The sequence below is a fragment of the Rhineura floridana genome, chromosome 2, assembly GCF_030035675.1.
Source record: "Rhineura floridana isolate rRhiFlo1 chromosome 2, rRhiFlo1.hap2, whole genome shotgun sequence".
In the NCBI taxonomy this organism is placed as follows: domain Eukaryota; kingdom Metazoa; phylum Chordata; class Lepidosauria; order Squamata; family Rhineuridae; genus Rhineura; species Rhineura floridana.
In genome coordinates this window covers 89,398,411-89,422,445 of record NC_084481.1, presented here as the reverse complement: position 1 = coordinate 89,422,445, position 24,035 = coordinate 89,398,411, and the positions used below count along the sequence as shown (strand labels likewise).

General features: G+C 44.9%; 1 protein-coding gene across 7 annotated transcripts in view; it reads right to left on the bottom strand.

Moving 5' to 3' along the window:
* Nucleotides 1–13,679: 13,679 nt before the first annotated feature.
* Nucleotides 13,680–24,035, bottom strand: part of LOC133376667 (uncharacterized) — a 43,298-nt gene continuing 32,942 nt past the window's right edge. For all 7 annotated transcript variants that reach the window (XR_009760548.1, XR_009760549.1, XM_061609236.1 and 4 more), the window contains one exon: nucleotides 13,680–16,832. Coding sequence is in view for 5 of the 7 variants with exons in the window: in XM_061609236.1 (XP_061465220.1) it covers nucleotides 16,401–16,832 (432 nt within the window). In the remaining 2 variants the exon portion in view is untranslated. The remainder of the gene's footprint in view (nucleotides 16,833–24,035) is intronic.

The window sequence follows — 24,035 nt, the reverse complement described above, 5'->3', positions numbered from 1 at the left end:
TGATACTGCTGTTAAAGACCCAGAGGCTGTGCAGGGGGCAGGAGGAGGGGGAAGCAGCAGAAGATCTAGTGCTGAAAAATTCTACATGTGGCATAGCTGTTCTAAAGGAGCAATGAAATAGAGAGCAGTATGAATACCAAACAAGGAAAGTGCTTATCACAGAATTTAGTCTTGCTTGTTAATACCCATCCAAATACTTTAAAGGCAAAATAAACTTTTTTTAGAAAAGTTATTTTTGTTTTCCATTTGTCTCTCAATTGTCTATCTGCAGGAGAGAGAAAGAGCAATGCAAGATTAAGAAGGGATGAGACACATGAAAGATGAATGGCAGGCTATTGCTTACTCACAAGTGGATTTACCCACAGCTTGTGCTCCAGCTTGCCACTTCACTCTGCAAACTGGAGTGATTCCCTGCAAGTAAACTGAGTAACAGGCTAGGCATTCCATCTTGATGGCTCAACAGCAGACAGGAACATCCTCTCAGAAATAAGTCTACATGTGTTGAAAGTGTCATATAACTCCTGAAATAAGTATGTGTCTCCATAGCTGGTATTTAAATCTCAGCATAAATGGAAACAATGTACCACAGAGTACATGCTTTACTGGGTGAATTTATTCTGCTGTGAGAATTCCATTGAATATCCTGACCGCCATATGACCTACATTCAGAAAAGTTGAAATTTGTGTGTGGAACTCTGCACCTCAGACTTAATGGTTTCAGATCATTTGATAGGTTTTGTCATTTTTGCAAAATCACACTTCCACTAAAGAATCCCTACCAAAGTTTTGCTGAACGTCCACTAAGATTCTAGAATGTTCCAATGCGCAGAAGTGATGGGCCTGATGAGGTGCCATATTGTCAGTTGTGGGCCTCTTAGAGACCTTTGTGGTTATATTTGCTGTGTGTACTTTGGAAGACACAAAAGAAGGCGTGTGGGTGGTGAAGGGGGGGAGAGAGAGAAGAGGGACCAAACAGAACAAAACCTCATGGCCTTGTAAGCATAACAGTTTAGTCTGCTTTCAGGGACATAAGCTGGCAGTTGCCTTTGTAGTAACCCACAAGACAACAGTGAAAACATCAGGAGTAATTATACAAAATGATGGTATAAATTCATCCCCCTACCTCTAAGCCACCCAGTTCCCCCCCCATCAACTCATTTGGAAACAATGCATCTTTTGTGCCCTCCAAGTCGCATTTTAAAAAGACAATCGATTTCTTTCTTCGCTGTTATAGAAAAGAATGTGCTTCTTAGATAACCAATGTCTCTTTGGGGTGGGGGCGGGGCGGGAGGACTTCTTACATGTCCTCTGCCAGATAACCACCAACACACACCCCTGGAGGAAATCACTTCATCTTGCTAATGCAACTTTAAATGCTTTCCTATGTGTGCCAGCCCCATTGCCTTCACAGTATCCCTGATTGTTCAGCTGTCAGAGGTGTACGTGATGGAGACCCAAGTCTCCTTGTTCCGGGACTTTGGCTGCTTATGAATAATTGGTCATGCTCCATCCAGCAGATCACACAAGCGCATGAAATTCTCTCTGCCTCTCTCTCTCTTTGGAGTATGACTAGTGGGTGGTGCTAGTGGCAGGCAGGGGTGGTAATGTGGCTTGGGATTGGGGACCACGTTGGATTTATATGGAAATTATCTCAGTGTGTGGCTTTCTCACTCACCCGCTTTGGCAAAGGAATCTGAAATTTAATCATATTTACATTAATGAAGGGGAACAGGGCAAAAGCGCAACCCATGAAGAAGAAGAAGAAAAACATAATGGGTGATCCCATTCCCTCCGATGTAAACAACATCCAGTCAGTTTGTATTTCTTTCCTGGAGATTCTTATAGAAGGGAGGGAATATCTCTATCCTATCCTACCCTAATACATGGCCACGTTTTGAAGCCTACTATGTTCTGTCCCAGCGTGGCAAGAGTAATAACCATTGTGGCTAGCCAGAAAGAACAGTAAGTACAGGAATAGAGTTGGGGGAGAAATTCAGTTCACATTTAAAAGCAAAACTACCTAATTCACACTTTCTGAAACAATACACAAACTGAAATACATTTGGCTGGAGAACTGCAGGGCTCTTCTCTGAATTTTGCAATGTGGTATTTTAGCCAAGTAATGTGTACAAAACTGCATATACTTGGGTAAAGTGTGCATGGAAATGCATATATTCAAAATTGCATTATAATGGAGGAAACTGTTTTGCAAATGTGTATATTGGGCAAAATTGCATGCAAAAATCTTTATGAGAAATTCACCCTAAAATGCTGGTGATTTTTATTAGGACTTTAAAAAAAAAAAGAGTAAACTGATATGGAAATGTGGAGAATTAAATTTAAGATTAGAAAAATAAGAAGCTGAGCGAAACCGAAACTGACAGATTTACCCATCCCTACCCTGGAAGTGCTTTAAAGGTGGGGACCAGGGCCGGTTTTAAAGGGCGGCCAGGTTGGGCACTGGCCCGAGGGCCCCGGAGCTACAGGAGCCCCTGAGGGGCCCTCCGCTCCCCTTCCGTGATCCGCACCCCCCCGTGCGGCCCCCCTACCTGTCTACAGTAGTCTTTACCATTGCCCTTAATTAAGATGGCGGCCGCAGTTTCCCTAAGGTACTGAAGCCGCTGCCACCATCTTAGTTGATGGCAAAGATATATATGTGTGTGTGTGGCACGCACGTGTGCCATCTACAAAGATGGTGGCTGAGGCTTCATTCCCCTTAGGGAAACTGCGGCCACCATCTTAATTAAGGGCAATGGTAAAGACTACTGTAGAGAGGTAGGGGGGCCACATGGGGGTGCAGGGGGGTACGTGTGTGTACGCGCACGCACGCGCACACCCACCCACCCACCGGGGGCCCAGGGCAAGCTGATGCCCAAAGGCCCCCACATTTATTTATTTATTTATTTATTTTATTTATATACCGCCCTAAGCCCAAGGGCTTTCTGGGCAGTGAACATACAATAAAGCAATCAAAATATATAAATACAATAATACAATATAGCAATACATACATCAATAAAATAATGCAATTCTCAAAATTAAATAAATAACATTATTAAAAGAAAAGGAAAAAAACATTTAAATGAGTCATGATCAGAGAACTTCATACAGCCAGGTTTTTTATACTAGATATGCTCTGCTCCGGAGGTAAGACAGTCTCAATTTGAAAGGACACAAATTGGCTCTTCTTCAGCTTTTTCAGGACCTGATCTTCGTGACTTCCAAAAACGCCATCCTCCATCCTAGCTTTTAAAAATGTTTTCTTTCTTCACAAATTTTCATTTTGTGTTCATCTACTGACTAACACAACAGTCCCTATCAGTAGTTGCTCTCACCACTTGTGAAGTCCCATGCCCTTGCCAATCATCTTGTCTGGAGGAAACAGTCTCCCTCGTGCTCTAATGGTCTTCAGTATCATTAACCAGGCATCATTCATTACTCAAGTCCAGCCTTATTTTCTGCTTCAGTACTCTTAGTTCTCAATTAATCTAGCTGTTTTTTAGACAAAGTAGATGATATTTACATCCACATGCCTGGAGCCGGCCCTGGTGGGGACAGTGAAATATTAATTTTAAATTCAAAAGGGATCCCATTAGGACTGAAAAGACACAGTTTGTAAATATTATGGGATGTGAATGCTCACTTCTGGATCATGTTCCATGGCCCTAGGAAGGCTTTGGTCCATCCACAATCAAACCTCCACTGCATTTTGCTGTTTTGGTAAGATGAGCATAAGCAGATTACTTTTAAATGGCAACATTGTATTGGTTCTCTCATCCTTAAAAATGCTGACAGAATTTAGCTTATTGAATTGTTAAAATAATTTGATCTGGAGCTATGGGAAAAGGCCACCTCACGCTGGGGAAGGGGGAGAAATTGATTCAGTTCACATTTAAAAGCAAAACTACCTAATTTGCACATTCTGAAACAAAATGCAAACTGAGATGCACCCATCATTTGACATTCACACTTCACTGAATGTTGCAATGCAGTGCTCCAGCCAAGTCATGGATTAAAAAACCCACATCTTCTAGGGCAGGGGTCACCAGCCATTTTGGACCAGTGGACACATTTCAAATTTTGAAAGAGTGGTGTGGGCACCACTCACATAATGGCTGACACGAGAGGCATGGCTTAACACAAAATTAGAGAAAGTACAGTAATTGCTGATTCTCCCCCCCCCCGACAATTTACCATGGGAAGTCAGCTATGTCCTGCTGGTCCTGATTGTGAAAAAACAGCTGTTAAAGGCACAAGAGCTCTATATTCTCCAGTGCCAACTGTAAGCCAAAGCCTGGGTTGCCATCTTGTACCCACGAAGCTGGGAGTAAGCCCCATTAAACACAGAGACTTACTTCTGCATCAGACGTGTATGCCATTGTACTGTAAGTTAACCATACAGTAAATTCATAGAGAGTGTCTGGACATCAGCTCCTGCACAGCAGGAGACATGCCTAAGCTTCTTTGCACAGTTTTCACATTTTGCATTTGCCATTTCCACCTGTACTTACTGAGTAGCAGTATTTGCAGAAAATAACTCCTAGGGAGTGCCTAATCTCAGACAAACCCACCACAGGAAAGATGCCTCATGGTTGCTAAGGACAAAAGGAAACACAAACTTACAGAGATCCAAGGACTATTAGAAAATAAGAGAGAATTGGGAAAGGTGTGCTAAAAGAAAGGGAAAAAGAGAAACTTACTGCCTGGTGTCCAAACAATTCATTTATTAATCACTTATCAATGATTTTACTCATTGGCTAAAAACATTCACAGGCAGGAGCAGCGAGTCTGGGTCATTTCATAGAAATGCCCAACAAGGGAACCTGTACATTTTCCTCCATAACTTTCTTTCTAGAAGGGCTAGAGATTAGGGTTGCCAGGTCTCCGGTTTTCTGCCGGAGTCTCCAGCAAAAGTGGGCCGTCTCCGGCCTCCGGCCATATTTGGTGTGAAGAGGCTGATCTCCGGCTTTTGGACGTCCCCCTCAGGCACGCATGCGTGATTGACACGCATGGCTGCTGAGTGGGAGGAGCGGCCGCGATGAGCGTTTCTGGCTGCGGTTTGCATCGCGGCTGATAGAGCAGTTTGGAATCTCATTTGGAAGCAGAAGGCTGCTGGGTGGCAGGAGCAGGTTGGACTGTGGCTGATTGCAGAGAGAGAGGCCTGAGAGAGAGAGGCCTAAGAGGCCTGAGAGAGAGAGAGAGGCCAGAGAAAGAGAGAGGCCTGAGAGGCCAGACAGAGAGAGAGGCCTGAGAGGCCAGACAGAGAGAGAGAGAGAGAGGCCTGAGAGAGAGAGAGAGGCCTGAGAGAGTGAGAGGCCAGAGAGAGAGAGAGGCCTCAGAGAGAGAGAGAGGCCAGAGAGAGAGAGAGAGAGAAGCCTGAGAGAGAGAGAGAGGCCTGAGAGATGGGGCTCAGCAGTCTCTGGCCATCACCACACCTTGGGGGAGGAAATTCCATCACACACACACACACTCTCACACCCTGCCCCCCCCTCTTCCTTTTCTGATTGTGGAAAGCTGGTGGTTCCATGCCTGCCACTGCTCCTTGGATTGTTGAAAACCAAATGTTTAAATAAGCAAAATGTATAGCAGGATGAGGTTGCCATGTGATTTTTCCAGCTGGGTTTGTGTGTGTATGGAACTTCAGCAGGTGAACAGGCCCATCCCCTCATCTCTGTGACAATGAAAGTTCTACGTCTTGAATTTCTGGCTGCCACCCAAAGAAAGCTGGCAGCCCAGGGAACAGGTGGGTGCAGAGTGGGTCTTAAAATAAAGAAAGAATCTTGCAGACGGAAGGCAGGGAAAACCAGGCCAGGTTCCCCAGGAACAATGTCTGTTTCCTAATCCCTGTCCCTGATAAATCAGTTTCCATTTTAAGCATCACTTGTGTTGGAATTGTGGAAATGCAACTCGATTTGGGTGTTTCCACGTCTGGAGGGAGACAGAGAGGAGACCTCCAGGTTGCTAGGCTGTGCCTTTCCTTTGGTCATATGCTCATCTTCCTTCCTGAAAACTGATATCTCTTAGGAATGCCGACCACACCTTCCAACTCTCTCCTTCCTGCTTCTTCTCTGTCTCTTGAAGAGAAGAGATGTCTTTGCTTTGTCTCTCTCACCTGCAGCATGAGGGCAAAGGCCTTGTCAGGTCCATGAACCTCCAATGCAGGTAGTTTACTAGAACTAGAATCCCTTTCCTATCTATTGTGTATTTCCTTCCATGAAGCAAGCTGTTCCTTATTTTACTAAGTCTGAATCCTCAGTTATTGCTGCAGCGTAAAAGTCTGCTACTTCACAGGGAAAGTCTCTCTCTCTCTCTCTCTCTCTCTCACACACACACACACACACACACATCAGCGCTGGGTCTGCTCTTGATCACAAACCTAACTCTGCTAACAAGTTTCTAGTCTTTTTTCAGCATTGAGTTGCCTCCACTCAAGACTCTGGAAGTTAAACCTCTCAGTGTGCGTGCAAACCCCCCCGCAGCAGAGTAGGAAGCCTCTTTTTGTCTGTCAAGAGCCATTGACCAGCAGCAGCCAAATCAACCTGAGGCCCCAGCTGGCTTTGTCTGTGGGTCAGTGGCCTGAGGAGAAGATGCCTTGGGTCAGCTGCCAGCCTGCCCAATGTGCACTTTCAAAATTCTCCTCAAGCAGAGATTGCCCAGTGCTGAACACCCTCCCGCCTGAGAAGAGCCTGTGGAGCAGGTGATATTGGGGGACCTGCAGGCCAGAGCCCGTCCCCCCCTTTTAAATCAAGGGAAGATGGCCGTAACTCAGTGGTAGAGAACATGGACAGTCGCTGCCAGTCGCTGTAGACAGTGCTGATGCTGAACCAGATGGACCAATGGCCTAACTCAGTATAAAGCAGCTCCCTGTTTAAATCACCCTTCATTCAGAACCATAAGGACTAGAATCTTACTTTATTTTTAGGGAAACTGTTGCACATGCAGAAGGGCCCAGGTTCAGTCCTCAGCAGCATCTCCAGGTAGGGCTGAGAGACACCCCTGCCTGAAGCCCTGAGAGCCGCTGCCAGTGCAGACAGCACTGGGCTAGAGAGCACCCATGGGTCTGCATCCAACATTCCTGGGTAAATGAAGCGGATCCTCGCATCTGGTCCAATCCTGCCTCAGGCCAGGGCTCGGAGTCTTAGTTTGCCTTGGCCACCCTGCTTTATCTGCCTGTGCTGGGAGCTGCACAGCGGGAGTTGGGCCCATCTGTTCTCCTGGTACCTTTTGGTAGTTTTCAGGTTCCCTTAAGGACATAAGAACATCTAATTCCTCACCCCAACCATAATAGGAAGCCTGCAAGCAGGACCCTTCTGGGAGTAAGGGCGGGATATCAGTTTAATAGATAAATAAAATAAATAAGCGCAACTGGCCTTCAGAGGCATATTGCCTCCAAATGTTAATGCAGCTTCAAATAGCATTTGCCTTTTTTGCAGCCACATCACGCTGTTGGCTCATATTCAGTTTGTGATCAACAACAATCCCAAGATCGTTCTTGCATGTAGTATTGCTGAGCCAAGTATCCCCCATCTTAATAACTGCATTTGGTTTCTTTTTCCTAGGTGTAGAACTTTACACTTATCCCTGTTAAATTTCATTCTGCTGTTTTTAGCCCAATGCTCCAGCCTATTAAGATCCCTTTGAATTTTGTTTCTGTCTTCCAGGGAATTAAGTATTCCTCCCAATTTTGCATCATCTACAAGTTTGATAAGCATTCCCTGCCCCTCCTCATCCAAGTCATTAATAAAAATGTTGAAGAGCACTGGGTCCAAGACCAAGCCCTATAGTAGCCCGCTAGTTAACCCCCCCCCCAGGTTGAGAAGAAACCATTGATTAGCAGTCTGAATATGATTGTGTAGCCAACTGTGGATCCACCCGATAGCTGTTCCATCCAGTCCACATTCAGCTAGCATGCTAATCAGAATATCATGTGGCATTTTGTCAAAAGCTTTGCTAAAGTTGAAATATATTGTGTCCACAGCATTCCCACAGTCTATCAAGGAGGTTTGTTGTTGTTGTTATGTGCCTTCAAGTTGATTATAACTTATAGCGACCCTATGAATCAGTGACCTCCAAGAGCATCTGTCATGAACCACCCTGTTCACATCTTGTAAATTCAGGTCTGTGGCTTCCTTTATGGAATTAATCCATCTCTTGTTTGGCCTTCCTCTTTTTCTATTCCCTTCTGTTTTTCGCAGCATTATTGTCTTTTCTAGTGAATCATGTCTTCTCATGATGTGTCCAAAGTATGATAACCTCAGTTTCATCATTTTAGCTTCTAGTGATAGTTCTGGTTTAATTTGTTCTGACACCCAATTATTTGTCTGTTTTGCCTAGAATGCCCTCCCTTGTCCTTAACATGGCTGCAACCATATCTACTCAGAAGTAAGTCCTATTGAGTTCTATGGGGCTTAGTTCCTTAATAAGCATGTTTACAGTTGCTGCCTTTAGGGGCATCTATCTGTGCTCCCATCTAATGTCTCTGCAACACTAAGCTCCTTTCTTCCAATAATGGCCTGGCCTGAGGGCACGTAAACCCTTCTTGCCAGAAGCAAGTAAGCTAGATTAAATGTTCCCTAAAGGCGTTGAACTGTGACCTGGCAGACCAGGGTTCGAATCCCCACACAGCCATGAAGCTCCCTGGGTGACCTTGGGCCAGTCACTGCCTCTCAGACTCAGAGGAAGGCAATAGTAAACCACCTCTATCTGAGTACTGCTTACCATGAAGACCCTATCTGGGATCAACTTGAAGGCAGTCCATTTCCATTTTGCATCACCCTAAGCTTGTGAGAAAGAATGACCTTGTCACTTCAGATGGACCTAGGAACACCCTATTTTAGATAAGATTTCTATTTTAATCTCCAGAGAATTTTTTTTGAATGGTATGCTCCAAGCAACTGTGGTTGATACAATGTATCATGTTTAATGATATCACTAGGGCCCGCCCCCTGATGTCACTAGGGCCCGCCCCTGCCATCACTAGGGCCTGCCCCCTGCCATCACTAGGGCCCGCCCCCTGATGTCACTAGGGCCCGCCCCCTGACGTCACTAGGGCCCGCCCCCATTTTCTCAGGTTTTTGGATGGTTCCGACCTGGCAACCCTACTAGAGATTTACTTTTTAAAACAATGAAAGCTCAGTCTGGGGCCCTTGCTTGGGGGTGCCAATGAATACTGTCACTGGTGCAATGATGACTGCTGTGCCACCCATGGGCACTGAGTTGACAACCCCCATACAAAGATACTATGGATAAAAATGCATATATTAATGAAAATCACATACAAAACTGCATTATATTGGAGGAAACTGCTATGCAAAATGTGTAGTCAAAAGTTCATTTATTTATTTATTGAATTTATATCCCACCCTTCCTCCCAGAAGGAGCCCAGGGTGGCAAACAAAAACACTAAAAGGATTTTAAAACATTTGAAAAACAAAAGACTTTAAAACATATTAAAACAAAATATCTTAAAAACTTCTTTAAAAAACAAATTCAAAACATCCTAAAAAGCAATTACAACACAGACACAGAATGGGATAAGGCTTCATACTTAAAAGGCTTGTTGAAAGAGGATGGCACCTGTCTAATATTTAAGGGGAGGGAATTCCAAAGGGTAGGTACGACTGCACTAAAGGTTTGCTTCCTACGTTGTGTGGAGTGGACCTTCTGATAAGATGGTATCTGCAGGAGGCCCTCACCTGCAGAGCGTAGTGATTGACTGGGTATATAAGGGGAAAGACAATCTTTCAGGTATCCTGGTCCCCAGCTGTATAGGGCTTTATACACCAAAACCAGAACCTTGAACTTAGCCCATTCGGTAACAGGCAGCCAGTGCAATCCTTTTAGCAGTGGGGTGACATGTTGGCAATACCTCGCTCCAGTGAGTAGTTGCGCCACTGCATTTTGCACCAGCTGCAGCTTCCGGACCAACCTCAAGGGCAGCCCCACACAGAGTGCATTACAGTAATCCAGCCTCAAGGTTACCAGTGCATGGACAACAGTGGTCAGGCTATCCCAGTCCAGAAATGGCTGCAGCCATCTTACCAGCCGAAGTCCAGGCACCAGTCCATGGCTTGCAAGGCCTCTCCTGATTCAGATGTTATAAAGAAATAGAGCTGGGTATCATCAGCATACTGCTGACACCTCACCCAAAATCTCCTGATGACTGCTCCCAGGGGCTGCATATAGATGTTAAACAGCATTAGGGACAAGGTGGTACCCTGTGGCACCCCACAATGGGAGAGTGGTCTGTTTTGCCCTGGATTCCTAGAAATCATTAACCCACCTCTGAACCATGCATAAATCTTACATCATTTCTAGTTTTCCCACTGCTGAAGGCCAGACAGGCATCAACGAGCATCATCTTGTGCCTAGAATCTACATGTGGTGCATCTTGGCATGCTGATATGTTAAGTACCTGAGCTTTGTTGTGAAAAGAGAAACAGAGGATGCCACGTCTTCCCTTCCTGGCCTATGTTCCCAATGGGCAAATCATTTCAGTCAGAGACACAGGGAGGGAGGAAAACCCATGGGGGATGGGGGATCTTGAGTTGCATTGTGTGCTGTTTTCACTGCCTGCTTGCCTGTTTATGTCTCTCTCAATAGGCAATGCTTGGGAAATTGTTACCTGATCCCTCCCTCCCTCCACCTTTGTTTACAAATGCAATCTGGTTTGATTAATCCCTGCTTTCTTTCTCTACACTCTGTCTGGGCCCTCATCAATTGAGTGATGTAAGTGGTAACCAATCTCTTCCAGGCTCATGGAGTTAGTCTGTCTTCTTATTTCCTTATTTATTAAGGCAGACACCTTAGAAAGGCTGGAAAATATTACAAAAAGCTCAAGAGACTTGATCTGTAGAACAAGGAACAAATACTGCAGCCTTCAAGTCTGCAACATGAAACACTCCTGGGTCTGAAAAGAGGCCTCTCAAATGAAGGATGGCAATACACTTTCATTCACTGGAAACATTATTTATTTATTTCAATCTGAGCTTGCCATGCCAGTTAATTTGCTAGTAGGTTAACTCTGGACTCATCTACATGGTGGTTTACTGTGTGTTGATGCTACTCACATCTCCTATTAATTTGCATGGTTCACATGACGTTATCAGCAAACAGAAGCTGTCACACAGTTTCCCCCAGGGATTTAAATCCATATTAACCCAATCCACTAATAATACAAAAAAGAAAAAAAATCTTCACTCCATATCTCTGGCGTTTGCAGACCTTTGCTCTGATGCTTTTAGGTGGGTGTGTCAGTCGTTCCCTTCTCCACGCCCACTATCTCTTCCCCCCTTCTTTCATTTCATTTTCTGTAGCTGACAAGCAACTTCTGGCTGCTCTCCTCCATTATGCTGGCCTGTTTTATGTTGCTGCAAGCGGTGCCCTGTTTTTATTTTTCCCCTAACTTGTGCACGAAAAGCATAACACTGCTCAAAGATTTGTATTTCAGCTGTATCATACCAGTGAAAATACAAATCATTGCACTTTTGGGTTGTTTTTTTTTAAAAAATTGAAGCTATTGCAGCTGGTAGAACAAACTGAGTATGCTCAGTTGCCAAGCAACCAGAGGGAGTGGAAATGTTAAATTAGAGGGCGTGGTCATTAGGAAGCTGTGTTTGATCCTTCCCCTCAGTGTGAATAGAAAACACCATGTTTGCAGCTGGCATTGAGCCCTTACTGTGGACAGTGCAAATAGAAAACAGAGGTAAAAACGTGCTTAGTACAAAGTAATGCTCCCATGTGGATAACCCCTCTGACTCCTGAAATGATACCTTCACAGTCACTTGGAGCCCTCAGCAATCCACAGAACCTACTATAGTTTTTGCATGATGGTAACCTCTGTTGCCCATTTACAACATGTGATTTCTGGACAACATACTATGTGCAAGCCATTTCTAGCATAAGGGTATCAAAAGGTGAGGACAGTGGGGGACCTCACACTGGCTGTGGAGATGTGTGGAACTGCAAAATTCCCACCAGGGACTGACAGTGCAATCCTACACATGTCTACTGAGAAGTAAGCCCCACTGATTTTAATGTAGCTTACTGCCAGGTATAAGATTGCAGCCTGAATCTCTGTCCAGCAACACAGCACAGTCCTATTGTCCCTAATCCTATGTTTATGCTGAAGTGAGTGGGACTCAGTGGGACTTACCCCCACGTAAGCGTGCATAATTGAACCCCTCTCCCTCTTTGGCCCAACAACTTCTAAATAATGGCCTCAAGGCTGCTTTCACACTGCACTTTATTCCGTTATTCTGACGATTTCTTACCTAGTAATTTGCACATTATATTTGATCTTTCACATGATATACAAGCCAGTTCTGGAATTCTAGTGGAATATAGTGCAAGTTTAGCACAAATTTTCATAATAAATGATACCAGAAATAATTCATTTGCAAGCTTGGGAACCTGGAAAATCACAGGAGTTTTTCACTAGCTGCAGCCACTCACGTGACAGGCATCCCAGTGTGCAGTGCATTCCTGCTCTTTAGGTGTGCTTTTTTTTTTTTTTTGCCTGAGGAAAATGGTACTGGTATTCCAGCTTAGGGATGGGTAGCAACAGCATTTCCCACACACTCCCCTGTGTCTATACAACTAATATATATATACATATACATATATATATATATATATATGTCAGATACCAAAGGGAGAAGGGTTGCACAGCGACGGGATGAGATCTTAGACATCCTACACAGTGGGGAACTACAGGGTGCATGCGTATAACAGGTGAGGGACTAAAACAAGATGTTGTTCATTGAAGCTGTATGAAAGACGTGTGAAATGCCAGTATATCGGCTGAAAAAGCTATCATTCTTTAATGCAACAGGTACTGCAGTGTGAAAGGAATTTTAGAAATTGGGACAGAAGTGCTATCATTTTAATCCATTAAACTAATGCAATCAGCCCCATGTCTGAAAGCAGCCTCAGTGGCAACTGATAGAAAATATGTCATTGTGACACAAATTAGCTGGATTTTTCAAGCTTGGTCAACTCGCTTGACCAGCTCCACGTTTGAGTCCCAAAGCCTCATTTGAGAATAACCTGTTTGCTTGCGTGCGTGCATGTACATGTGCCCATGTCATTCCCATTATGAGTTCAAGTATCTCTCCCAGCCAGACCCCTCTCAAACCTTTTCTTTCTTTATATCCTGGTAAATAAATGATGTCAGTATAAATGATGTGTGAATGTTTAAAGGAGTGTCTTACAGCCATACTGTGTGAATAATCTTAATGGACAGCTAATTTACAGTTTCCCCTGTGAATGGTCGTCTCTGATTAGCTGGTACACACCTTGCTGCCTTTAACTTTGGCTGACAAGACCTGTCTCATGTCCAAAGCGGCTTGCCCACTCTCCCTCTCCAGGTGGGCTTGTTTCTTTCAAAAAGGTAGAGCTGGGAGATTTTTAAAAGAACTTTTTTGTGTACCAGCAAGAGAACATTTCCCCCTCTGGCCTAGAGTGCTGAGAAAATCACAGGGTGATGTCCTCCTTTTTGGACCTTTTCCTGAAGACAACATCTTTAGAATCAGTGGTAGTTGGTGCCCATTGGGACTGGTAGGACTGAAGGCAAGGAGAATAACAGTCGGTGAAGTAAAAGCCAATGTTCTGCCACACAGGCAGATGTTCTTTTCAACAGATCCAGGCAGGCAGTTAAATTTAACACCAGCTGTGCCAGTTAACACAGTTTATTCATGAGATAACAGAATAAGAGAGCAACTCAGCACTACAGAGTTACTTAGCATTAACAGAGCAGATGCTAATATACAACCTGATTAAGCTCCTGTCTAGAGACTCCTATCTCTAGAGCTTAGCAGAAGGGGTTGAATGTCTCTGGGGTTGAATCATGTACTCCCCTCCTCCTATCCCATAACTTAACATATGTGCATAGAGTCTCATTAGAGCAGTTGGCTGCCATCATTTATATACTAGTGGGCCATGTCACACAGCTAAGTCCTTCCCCTTAGTTGTAAGCTCATAGGCTGTCTTCACTTCCTAAGGGCTGGCGTCATCCCCTACCGGTTGACTCAAAGGGGTTTGCCCAGCCAATCAACACAAGACTTGTGCCAGCCTTGTGCTCATTTAGACGTCTAGTCATCTGACTGCTCCATGAGTCAGCCTGGCAGCTTATTTCTATATATAAGCTTCCTGGGCACATCCCCTATACTGCCCAGTAGCCCCCCTTCTCCTGACAGTCTATGTGACCCTACCTATTCCTCACAGACTTCTCCTTACAAGTTGCCATCCTGACTCTGCACAGACTTAAGGCTTCTTCTTATTACAATGACACATGCTTACAATATATAAAAGCATATTATTAAGCAGTTTCAGGTCTTCATATTGGCTCCAGATAGGGCATTAACAGGATAAGTTGTTGGATTCCACCTAACCCCTCAAGATCTTCTGCAATTTTCCAATACAGCCAATGACAGGCAGAGCTAGCTTATTCCAGTTTTGTCCATACCTCCCTGCTGAGTTCTACAAGGGCAACACTGAGACCAAGAAGGAGGAAACCGACAGGCAGTGCCACTCTCTGGACCAGTTGTAAGTAGGAAAGCAGGCAGGTGGGGGATGGCTTAGGGCAGACTGCAGCTGGTAGGGCAGTGCCCCATTCACCCTAATGGACCAGCCTCCACTGTTTAGAATTAGTCTGTGTAACCAAGGACACAAGAATCTCCTTGTCAGATTAATATCATAGGTCATTATAACTGTTTTTGACACCAGTTTTGAACCTGTTAAGAACATAAGAAGAGGTTGCTGAGTCAGGCCAGTGGCCCATCTAGTCCAGCATCCTGTTCACACAGTGGCCAACCAGATGGGAAGTCCGCAAGGAGGTCCTGAGTGCAAAGAGCACTCTTTATGCCTTTAATGCCATGTAAATTCTGATTTCCTCAAATTAACAAAATTTTACTTTTATTATAATTTCTGTGCTTGGAGTTCATTCAGACTCCCCAAGACTCAGACTCAAATATGCTGAAATGTGCTTGGCAAATTCACTAAGAGTTTTGGACTCCCTAAGTAATGACGCCACTTTTACAAGAAGGGTATTTTGTTTTGTTTTGTTTCTTAAATGAAATTTTTGCCAGAGACTTAGGCTGCAATCCAATAGGCAATTACCTGGAAGTAAGTCCATTTGAGAGAGCCAGTGTGGTATAGTGGTTAGAGTGTTGGACTATGGGTTTGAATCCCCACATAGCCATGAAGCTCACTGGGTGACCTTGGGCCAGTCACTGCCTCTCCGCCTCAGAGGAAGGCAATGGTAAACCACCTCTGAATACTGCTTACCATGAAAAGTGTCATGGCCCCGTCAGAGGACTCCTCAGATGAGGATGACTCGGGAGTAACAGCAGCAGACCCAGGAGCAGCAGGAGACACGGAGGAGCCTCCTGAGAATCCAGCTCCTTCTGCCCCTCAGCTGCAGAGCACCCCAGGGACAGCAGAGGCCCTGCAGCCAGACACAGACAGTGAACAGGATACTCCCCCCTCACCTGCAGAACGTAGACAGCAGAAGGTCAGGCAGAAGAGAGGCAGGCCTGTCTCCTTAAGGCCCAAACGCTGAGGGCTCACACCTGCTGTCCATCCTGCTCTTTATAAGGCACACCTTGGCTGCAGCTTGTTGCTGACTGCAACGTCAGGCGTGGCTTTGTGTAGACCTAGTTTCCCTGCAGCATCTCTTTGACTGACCTCCTTGGCAATTGATCCCGGACCTCCACTGACCTCACTTCTGGACTTCTGACTCGGCAAGTATGCTTCGGATAGGCCTGGCAGATTTACAACCCGACTGCTGGCTAAGGACTTTCCTTCCCTGCCAAAGACCCAGGAATTTCCAGCCCCCCCTGACACTGCTGAGGCAGTGTAGAGCTGACAAAAACCTTATTCATAGATCGCCATAAGTCAGAATCGACTTGAAGGCAGTCCATTTCCATTTTTTTTCAAGTCCATTTGAATTGAATGGAGCCTACTTCTGAATAGACATGTATTGGATGGCAGCCCTAGTCATTTTTGATGTGGTAACAGCTGATTATTATTTATTATTTTATTATCTTTATTTATACCCTGCCCTTTTTCCAAACTGGAACTCAAGGCGGCTTCCAGATAAAAATAAGTACATATCATTAAGAACCTATAAAATATAAAGCATATAAACATATAAAATCAGCATTAAAACAGGATTAAACTTTTATAAGTGTTGTACTTCACTTTCAACCTGATTTGTCACCATCATTTTATGCAAAATGTGACACCAGTGGCATCACTAGCTGGGTGCGGGGAGTGCGGACCGCACCAGGGTGACACCATGAGAGGGGGGTATCACCCAGAGCCACCCCACCCCTAGGCACCAGGAAGTGGGGCGGGTGGACGGCAGAGAGCTGCCCTGTCTGTGCGGCGTGCACGCTGCGCTAACACATGAGGGAGGCGTGAGCGCCATGAGAGAAGGGCGCGAATGGCGTCGAGAGCAAGTTCGCGGTGACGACCTGCCACAACCGGACCTTGCAGGAGGAGCAAGCAGTGGTGGTGGCAACTCGCAGCAGATGAGCTGGGCTGGCTTGTACTCCCCACAGGCCTTGCAGGGCATCCACCAGCAGCTGGCGGCCTTGAACCCACTGCTGGAGCCTTGCTTCCCAGCCCTGCCCCCGGCCCTGGGCAGCTACAGCGGCCTGTGGGCGCTGCTCTTCCCTAGCAGTCCGGTGCTGGCCAAGGCGGAGCTGGAGGTGCTGTGCCACCGCTTGGAGAGGTACCTGGGCTGGGCCTTGGAGGTGTGCGGCCGGAAAGCACTGCTGGACTCGCTCTTCACCCATGACCAGGACGAGGAGGATGAGGATTTCGAGAACCTGCAGGAGTTAAGTAGGAAAATGCTCAAGGGGCAGCTTGCCGCCACCAAGGAGGCCTTGCAGAGGGTACATATTTCTTTGTTTTTTTATTTATCTCTTTATTACATTTCTATCCCACCTTTACTCCAAGGAAGCCTACGCGGGTCTCCTCCCTCTCCGTTTTATTCTCAGGACAACCCTGTGAGGTAGGTTAGCCTGAGAGCCAGTGACAGGCTCAAGGTCACCCGGTGAGCTTCATGGGCCAGTGGGGATTTGAACCCTGGTTGCCCAGGTCCCAGTCCGGCGCTCTAACCGCTACACCACGTTGGGATTGGGGTGGCATCAAGGGGTGGGAAGGTGCTTGAAAGGTACTGGCAAGAATGGCTGGAGGGGGCAGCGTACACACCATGGATTATATTCCATGCTAGGCCTATTCAGAGTAGACCTACTGAAGTTAGTAGACATGGCCAACTTAGATGCATTAACTTCAGAGTGTCTGCTGTGAGTAGGATTTAGTTGAATCCTGTGAGTTGTCTCCAGGGAAGCCCTGTTTGGAGTAGGCCCACTGAAATTAATGGCCTACAGGTAGTTGTGCCTGTTAAACTTCAATGGGTTTACTCAGCAGCGTCACTAGCCGGGTGCGGGGAGTCCGGACCGCACCAAGGTGACACCATGAGAGGGGGGTGTCACCCAGAGCCGCCCCACCCCTAGGCACCCTTGGTCTGGTATGGGAGGAGGTCCATGGGGGTGACACCATGAGTTACTGCACTGGGTGACACCAACCCTAGTGACGCCACTGTGTGACACTTGACAGTGCAATCCTATACATGCTTACTAAGAAATAAACCAGAGTTTAAGGGACTATAGCCAAAGCATCCCTGTTGATTGAGAGTACTGCAAAGGAGCATAAGGAAGAAGTATGTGATTCTTTCAACTAAACGAAAGTTTCAGATGACCATGAGAGATAAAATGTCCATATGAAATTACAAAACCAAAAGGGCTGGAATGTCTAAAAATCATTGCCAGCCCTCCTGCACTGAGGTAAACCCCTTCCATAGTGAATTGGGCTACATATGCACTTTACATTTAATTCAGTACTATACCTTTTTAAACAGTGATGCCCCCCCAAGAATCCTTCTAACTGTAGTTTGTTAAGAATGCTAAGAGTTGTCAGGAGACCCCTACTCCCCTCACAGAGCTACAATTCCCAGAGTTCCCTGTGAAGAGGGATTGATTGCTAAACCACTAATTGTACCTCTGTGAGGCGAATAGAGTTCTCCTAACAACTCTCAGCACCCTTAACAAATGACAGTTTGAACGATTCTTTGGGAGAAGCCATGATTGTTAAAGTGGTATAATACTGCTTTAAATGTAAGGTGCAGATGTGGCCTTAGTCTGTTAAAATACCTTCCTATTGAGCCTGCAATTTCATCTGACAACTTTTAAAATAGCATTGGATGATGGTAATTGGATACAGGACCTGAGCATAGTAAGAACCTGGCAAGAGTGAATACAATTGCAGCTTAGTAGTGGAGTGGTATTCAATGCTAGTCCTAGATAGAGTGAACCCACTGAAGTGAAAAGACATGACTAACTTAGATTCATTGATTTCAATGGGTGTACTCTAAGTAAGACTTAGTTGAGTACAACTCATGGTTATTTTCTTAAACCACAAAGAGGACCAGCCTAAGATATTTTGCTGCCTGAAGCAAAGGACAGGACACACTTTTCAATGCACAGAAGACCATTGCACTGATAGTTGAATCAAACCCTGGCAACAGGACATAATCCTGCATTCCACCTCAGGGGAGCAGACTAGTTTAGAGCAGGCTTCATGGCGCACACAGCGCTATCCTCCAACAGAGGGGAATGCCTGGATAAGAAGACTGGCCAGAGGAGTTGTGGCTACTACCACCCACCCACTCACCCACACAAACATCCCTCAGCACCATCTGTCAGAGGCAGATGCCTTACTCTGTCTAGTGATAGAACTGGTCCTGGCAGAAGGATGGGGGAGAAATTCAATTTACTTGACATTTAAGGATAAACCTACCTAATCCGCAGTTTCTAAAACAGTATGCAAACCGAAACACAGCTATCCTTCAAAATTTGTGCTTCTTCCAATTTTGCAATGCAATTCTCCACCCAAGTCATATGTACAAAAATGCATATGCTAAGGAAAGTGTGCATAAAAATGCACATATTAATGAAAACTAACATACAAAAATGCATTGTATTGGTGGGGATTGCTTTGCAAAAATATGTATATTAGGCAAAATTGAACAAAAATATGTATAAGGTGAAATTCACACCCAAACACTGAGATTTTTATGAGGATTTCTTTTACAATTTTATCACAAACCTGTGAAAATGTGGAGAACTGAACTTGAGATTGGAAAAATGAGAAACTTAAATTGATTGTATATGTGCTAATCACCTGCCTGCTGTTGCCCTCTAGGATTGTGGCCCCAGGCACTACCATTGCATCTATGAACATGCCCTTTCAGCAAGAACCCATTAATAGGCAGGAGGAACTTGAGAGATGAATCCAAGTTTAGCTCTGTAGGTTTTCTTTACAACAGAGTTGATATAGACTCCAGTTCCCATCAGCCCTAGCCACCATGGCCAAAGATCAGGGATGATGGAAGTTGCAGTCCAGCAACATCTGGAGGGCCAAAGATTTTTATTCCATAGAGTTGAGGGTGGATTTATTTTGATTTATTTTTCCTCTGACAGGGATGTTGCCAAAGCAATAACCATGAGTGGAAAAGGCAAGTTCCAATGCATTTGTGATAAGAAAGAACCTGATCATTGCCACCATCTCGTTCATAATAAATTGTACCAAGAATTGAAGGAGAGAGGGTAATTGTAGATGACTGGAGCAAAACAATAATCTGTGAAGGATTCCCAGTGTGCAAACTCAAAATCAGTGCTGTGTTCTCTCCATGGGGTCCCAAGAATACTTGGAACACAGATAGGCAGAACCAACAAAAAAAAAATCACCAGTCAATCCTCCCTCCTTTCTTTTCAACCTCCTTCCTCCCCACCCCTCAGTTTGAACCCATTAAATAAAACAGCAGGCTTGCCCCTGTTGATTTCCTGTTGTTTGGCTAATTCATCTACATTAACATGTGATGGATCAGATGCTGTTTGCTGGAAACCTGAAACTAGGACATAGTGCAAGTGGAGAATTGTATCTCTTTGCTACTCACAAGCACAAAAGCCAATTTTCCTCTCCTGTGCCAAACCAGGAAGAGCAGCAGAGAACCCCAATAGTTATTTAAAGCATATACCCAGTATCAACAACTGCTGGGAAGGTTATTGTTAGCCACTTCTTTGAGGCAACTGATTCATTAGGGGTTCAGGGAATGGCTTCCGGGAAGCATCTGAATAGAAGACTTTGCCAAGAGCTATTTTAGAATGATGAACCTAGGAAGCTATCATAAACCAGGTCAATCTATTTGCCCATCTAGCCAAGTACTGAGTGGCAGCAGCTCTCCAGCAGGACCCCTTCCCGCCACTTGCTTCCTGATCCTTTTGGCTGTGTTTCTGTTTCACTTTCATGGCAAACAAGCCCATGCTCTATTTCTTGAAGATAATCTGAGTTGCCTATGCTGGCAGAGGATTGGCCCTGAATATGTCGCAGGCTGACGTGCTCCTCATAAGGGAGTTGCCCAAACTGCCCTTTGCCTGGCCATTGCAACGTGGTCCTAGGGTGGCCACCTGTCCTACTTTTCAAAGGATAGCTGTCTATTTTGAAGGCTTACAGAGGGCAGTCTTCTGTTTGAAGGCATCCTCTGTTTGAGGGCTGCCCAGTCCAAGTCTGGTTTAAAAACAAGGAGCCATAAAAAGAGAGAGTGAGCAGGAGCCTTGAAGTTGCCCATCAACAATTAGCAGCACCTGTTCAGCAAACAAAGCAGGCAGACAAGTCACCAGGTATCTTCCCCACTGTAATGAGATGTGTTGTACTTCTATTTAAATTATTTACTTCCATTCATACACATTACTGTATGCAAATTGGTGTCCTCTTTTGGCCTTTTTTTTGTGTGTGTGATGCATAACTAGCTACCCTACAAGGTCCCCTCCTTGTTTCGGTCTTTAGGAGAGCCCTAAAAACTTTTTTTGTTTGTCTAGTTGGAAATTTGGATGAATTTAAGGTGTTCGTAGTGCTGTGCTTTAATATAATTGTTTTATCTACCCCTGCTATTTTTAATGTTAGTACTTTAACTGCTATTTTTATCTGACTGTTTGATATTGTTATTTTAAGGTTTTTATTTTATTCAATAAATCTTTTGTAATTTTACTATATTGTTTATTGACTATTTGTAAACTTCCTTGGGAGGATAATTTATCCTGAGTAATGATAATAATAATGATAATAGAAGAAGAAGAAGAAAAAGGTTTTTTTTGCGGGGGGGGGGAGGTCGCCAGCAAATAAAGGGATGTCCCTGACCTGTGACCTAACACACAAAGAGGGCGGAGCTCTTAGGTCTCCACAGTTTTGCTAGTACTACACAGTATGGCCAAGATGTTGTGACTGTGCTTCCCAGCACTACTCTACCTAATATTAGTGGTAAACAGCATTAGGAAGCTGTGCAACGTCTGCTCTCTGGATGCCAGGGTTATCCCATTCCTTAGCAACTGTGGTTTGCATTCAACTAAGTCCTACTCAGAGTAGAGGCCTGTTGAAATTAATGAACCTAGAGTAGTCATGTCTATTAATTTCAGTGGATCTAAGGTGAATAGGGGTAGCCCTGAACACCATCCTACATTGTATTTTTGTGGAAAAAAAAATTTTTCCCCGTTCAAATTTGTACACTTTCACATACATTATCTTAGGTATCCTTACAAACACCCTGTCAAGGGAGATGTATGTTGTCCTATCCATAATGGAGATTTAGGGTGGGAATGCTGAGGCCTAGAGAATAATGGCTTGCCTAAGGCCTCCTGATGAATTTATGGTTAATTCATGAATTGGACATTGGAGAGATATCCAGTGCTAATTATCTGCGAGAAATAGCCAGATATAAATAAACTGGATATGTCCCTGGCTCACAACTCACACTTGTAGAGCATTTTCTTCTTTGAGGTTTAACTTGCTCTTGAGACTCTCATGTATGTTAATGGATGCTTTTGACATGGAAGAGCAGGTATGTGTAATGCAAATGAATCTTGTAGCCAGTGCACATTTTACTTCTGAATCATGAAGCAGTGTTGGGGGGGGGCAACTGCTTTAGGCCTCATGCAATGCCCTGAACCAGTATGCCAGAGGAGGGGAATGTATTTCAGCTGGTGGGCAACCTTCCTGGGTCCACATGCCTGTGGTAGATGGGGCCAGAGGCAACAAGTGGGTGGAGCAATGAATGTAACTGAAAGCGTCTCAGTAGACTACATTCCAGCCTCACAAATTCAGTGGCTTCTACACATACACACCACACATATCTCCATCCATCAAGAGGCATTATCAGGGTTCAAGGACACTTTCAAGCCAGACACAAAGCATGAGGAGAGTGCAGAGCAGGGCCAGTGAGAGATGTAGCCTGGAGATGGGCATGGCCTGAGATGAGCCCCAAGGACCAGATAAAGAGGCCGGGGGGGCTGCAATTGGCCCCTGGGCCTGAGGTTCCCGACCACTGTCAGTGGTGGCTGATGCCAACTGGAACTGGTAGGACAGAAGGTAGGAAGGCCAACTAAGGGAAGCGAGAACCAATGACAGTCAGAGCCACCCTCCAGACTGGTTGTAAGAAGACAGAATAGTGGGGGAAGACTGAGCTTGGTGGGACAGTGCCCCACTTGTCCTAATGGACCACCCTTCACTGACGCCTGCACTATGTGCTACATCAGTCCCATGTTATCCAGGTCGGAACTGTGTAATAATAATGTCTGAAGCAGCCCTTACCTCCATATCATGTATTGAGAACTGGATGGTTGGTCCCTTAAGGATGCAAATGCTGGGATAGGTTTCACTTATTATGGCTGGCTCGCGCTAAATATCCATTACTGAGCTGCATTGAAAAGCTTCATATCCCATTACAGATTCCCAGAAACATTTTGTCACCCTGCGTCACTGCAATTTCTTAACATCCACTGTTTGCTAATAGCTTTAGTCTGCATCCTGATGCAACAGCTGCTAATTGTTAGCGCCGCTTGCATTGCACTCCCAGTATGGGTCAACTCTTTTAAGGCCCCACTAACTGGACAGCCAGATTGATACGGCTGCAGGGAGAACACAGTAGGACAGCTATAAAATTCTGGCCAGGAAAGACAGCTATGGAATTCAAGCCCATTCCTTGTGATATCTCTGCATGCTTACCCCACCACCACCAATGCCACCCCACCCTGAGGAGCCTGGCTATATCCCCAGACCACAGCAGGGTTGGCAGCTGTTTGGCAGCTTGAGAGGTGAATCCAATCTGGCATGACTTTGATACACTTTCATTTACGTCTACATTGTCTCCCAAGCACATAGCTGAGTCCAGAATCCCAAGCTGTGCTATGCAATGAAAATGCTTTACTGTCTGGGAATTGGTTCTGCAGACAAAAGTACGGGGGGCGGGGAGACAGAATCCATTCTTTGAAATGGCCAGATAATAATTTCCAAGGAGAAAGTGAAGACCTTCACCATGGCTTGGCATAATGTCTGCTAAAACAATAATAAGAACCCTGATGGCCAAAATGCCAGATATAACTACATATAAACTGGGCACATCCCTGGCTTACAATTTATTCCAGATTCTGAACAGGGATCCAAGGGGAGAAAGATATTTGGGGGAAATCAAGAGAGAAGCTTGGCGAGATCATGCACTGATGACTGATCTAGCTGAAAGTTCAACCCAAGTCACCAGAACCATTGCCCAAGTCAAGACTTGTGTTCAATAGCTGTGTGGCTTCATGCTCATTTTATCTAATTCACTAATAGGCAAAAAAAACCCTTGCTGTTTAAGAATACTGCCCAACAAATTTGTAAAAATGCAAACACAATTTGGGTTGGTGTTTCACACTCCAATAAACTTCCTGTACAGCTTGGAAGAATTTGGTAACATGTGCCTCTCAGCATATGGTTAGTGGTGGCAACACCTGCAATCAGCCCAAATAACAGAAACAAGACATGTGCTGTGCTGATCTTGTTTTAGCAGGGAGTAAGCAAAATATTAAGACACTTGATATAGTTCAGATAGTCATTTTAAGTATGTTTGATTTACTTTGCAATTTTAGTGAAGTTTC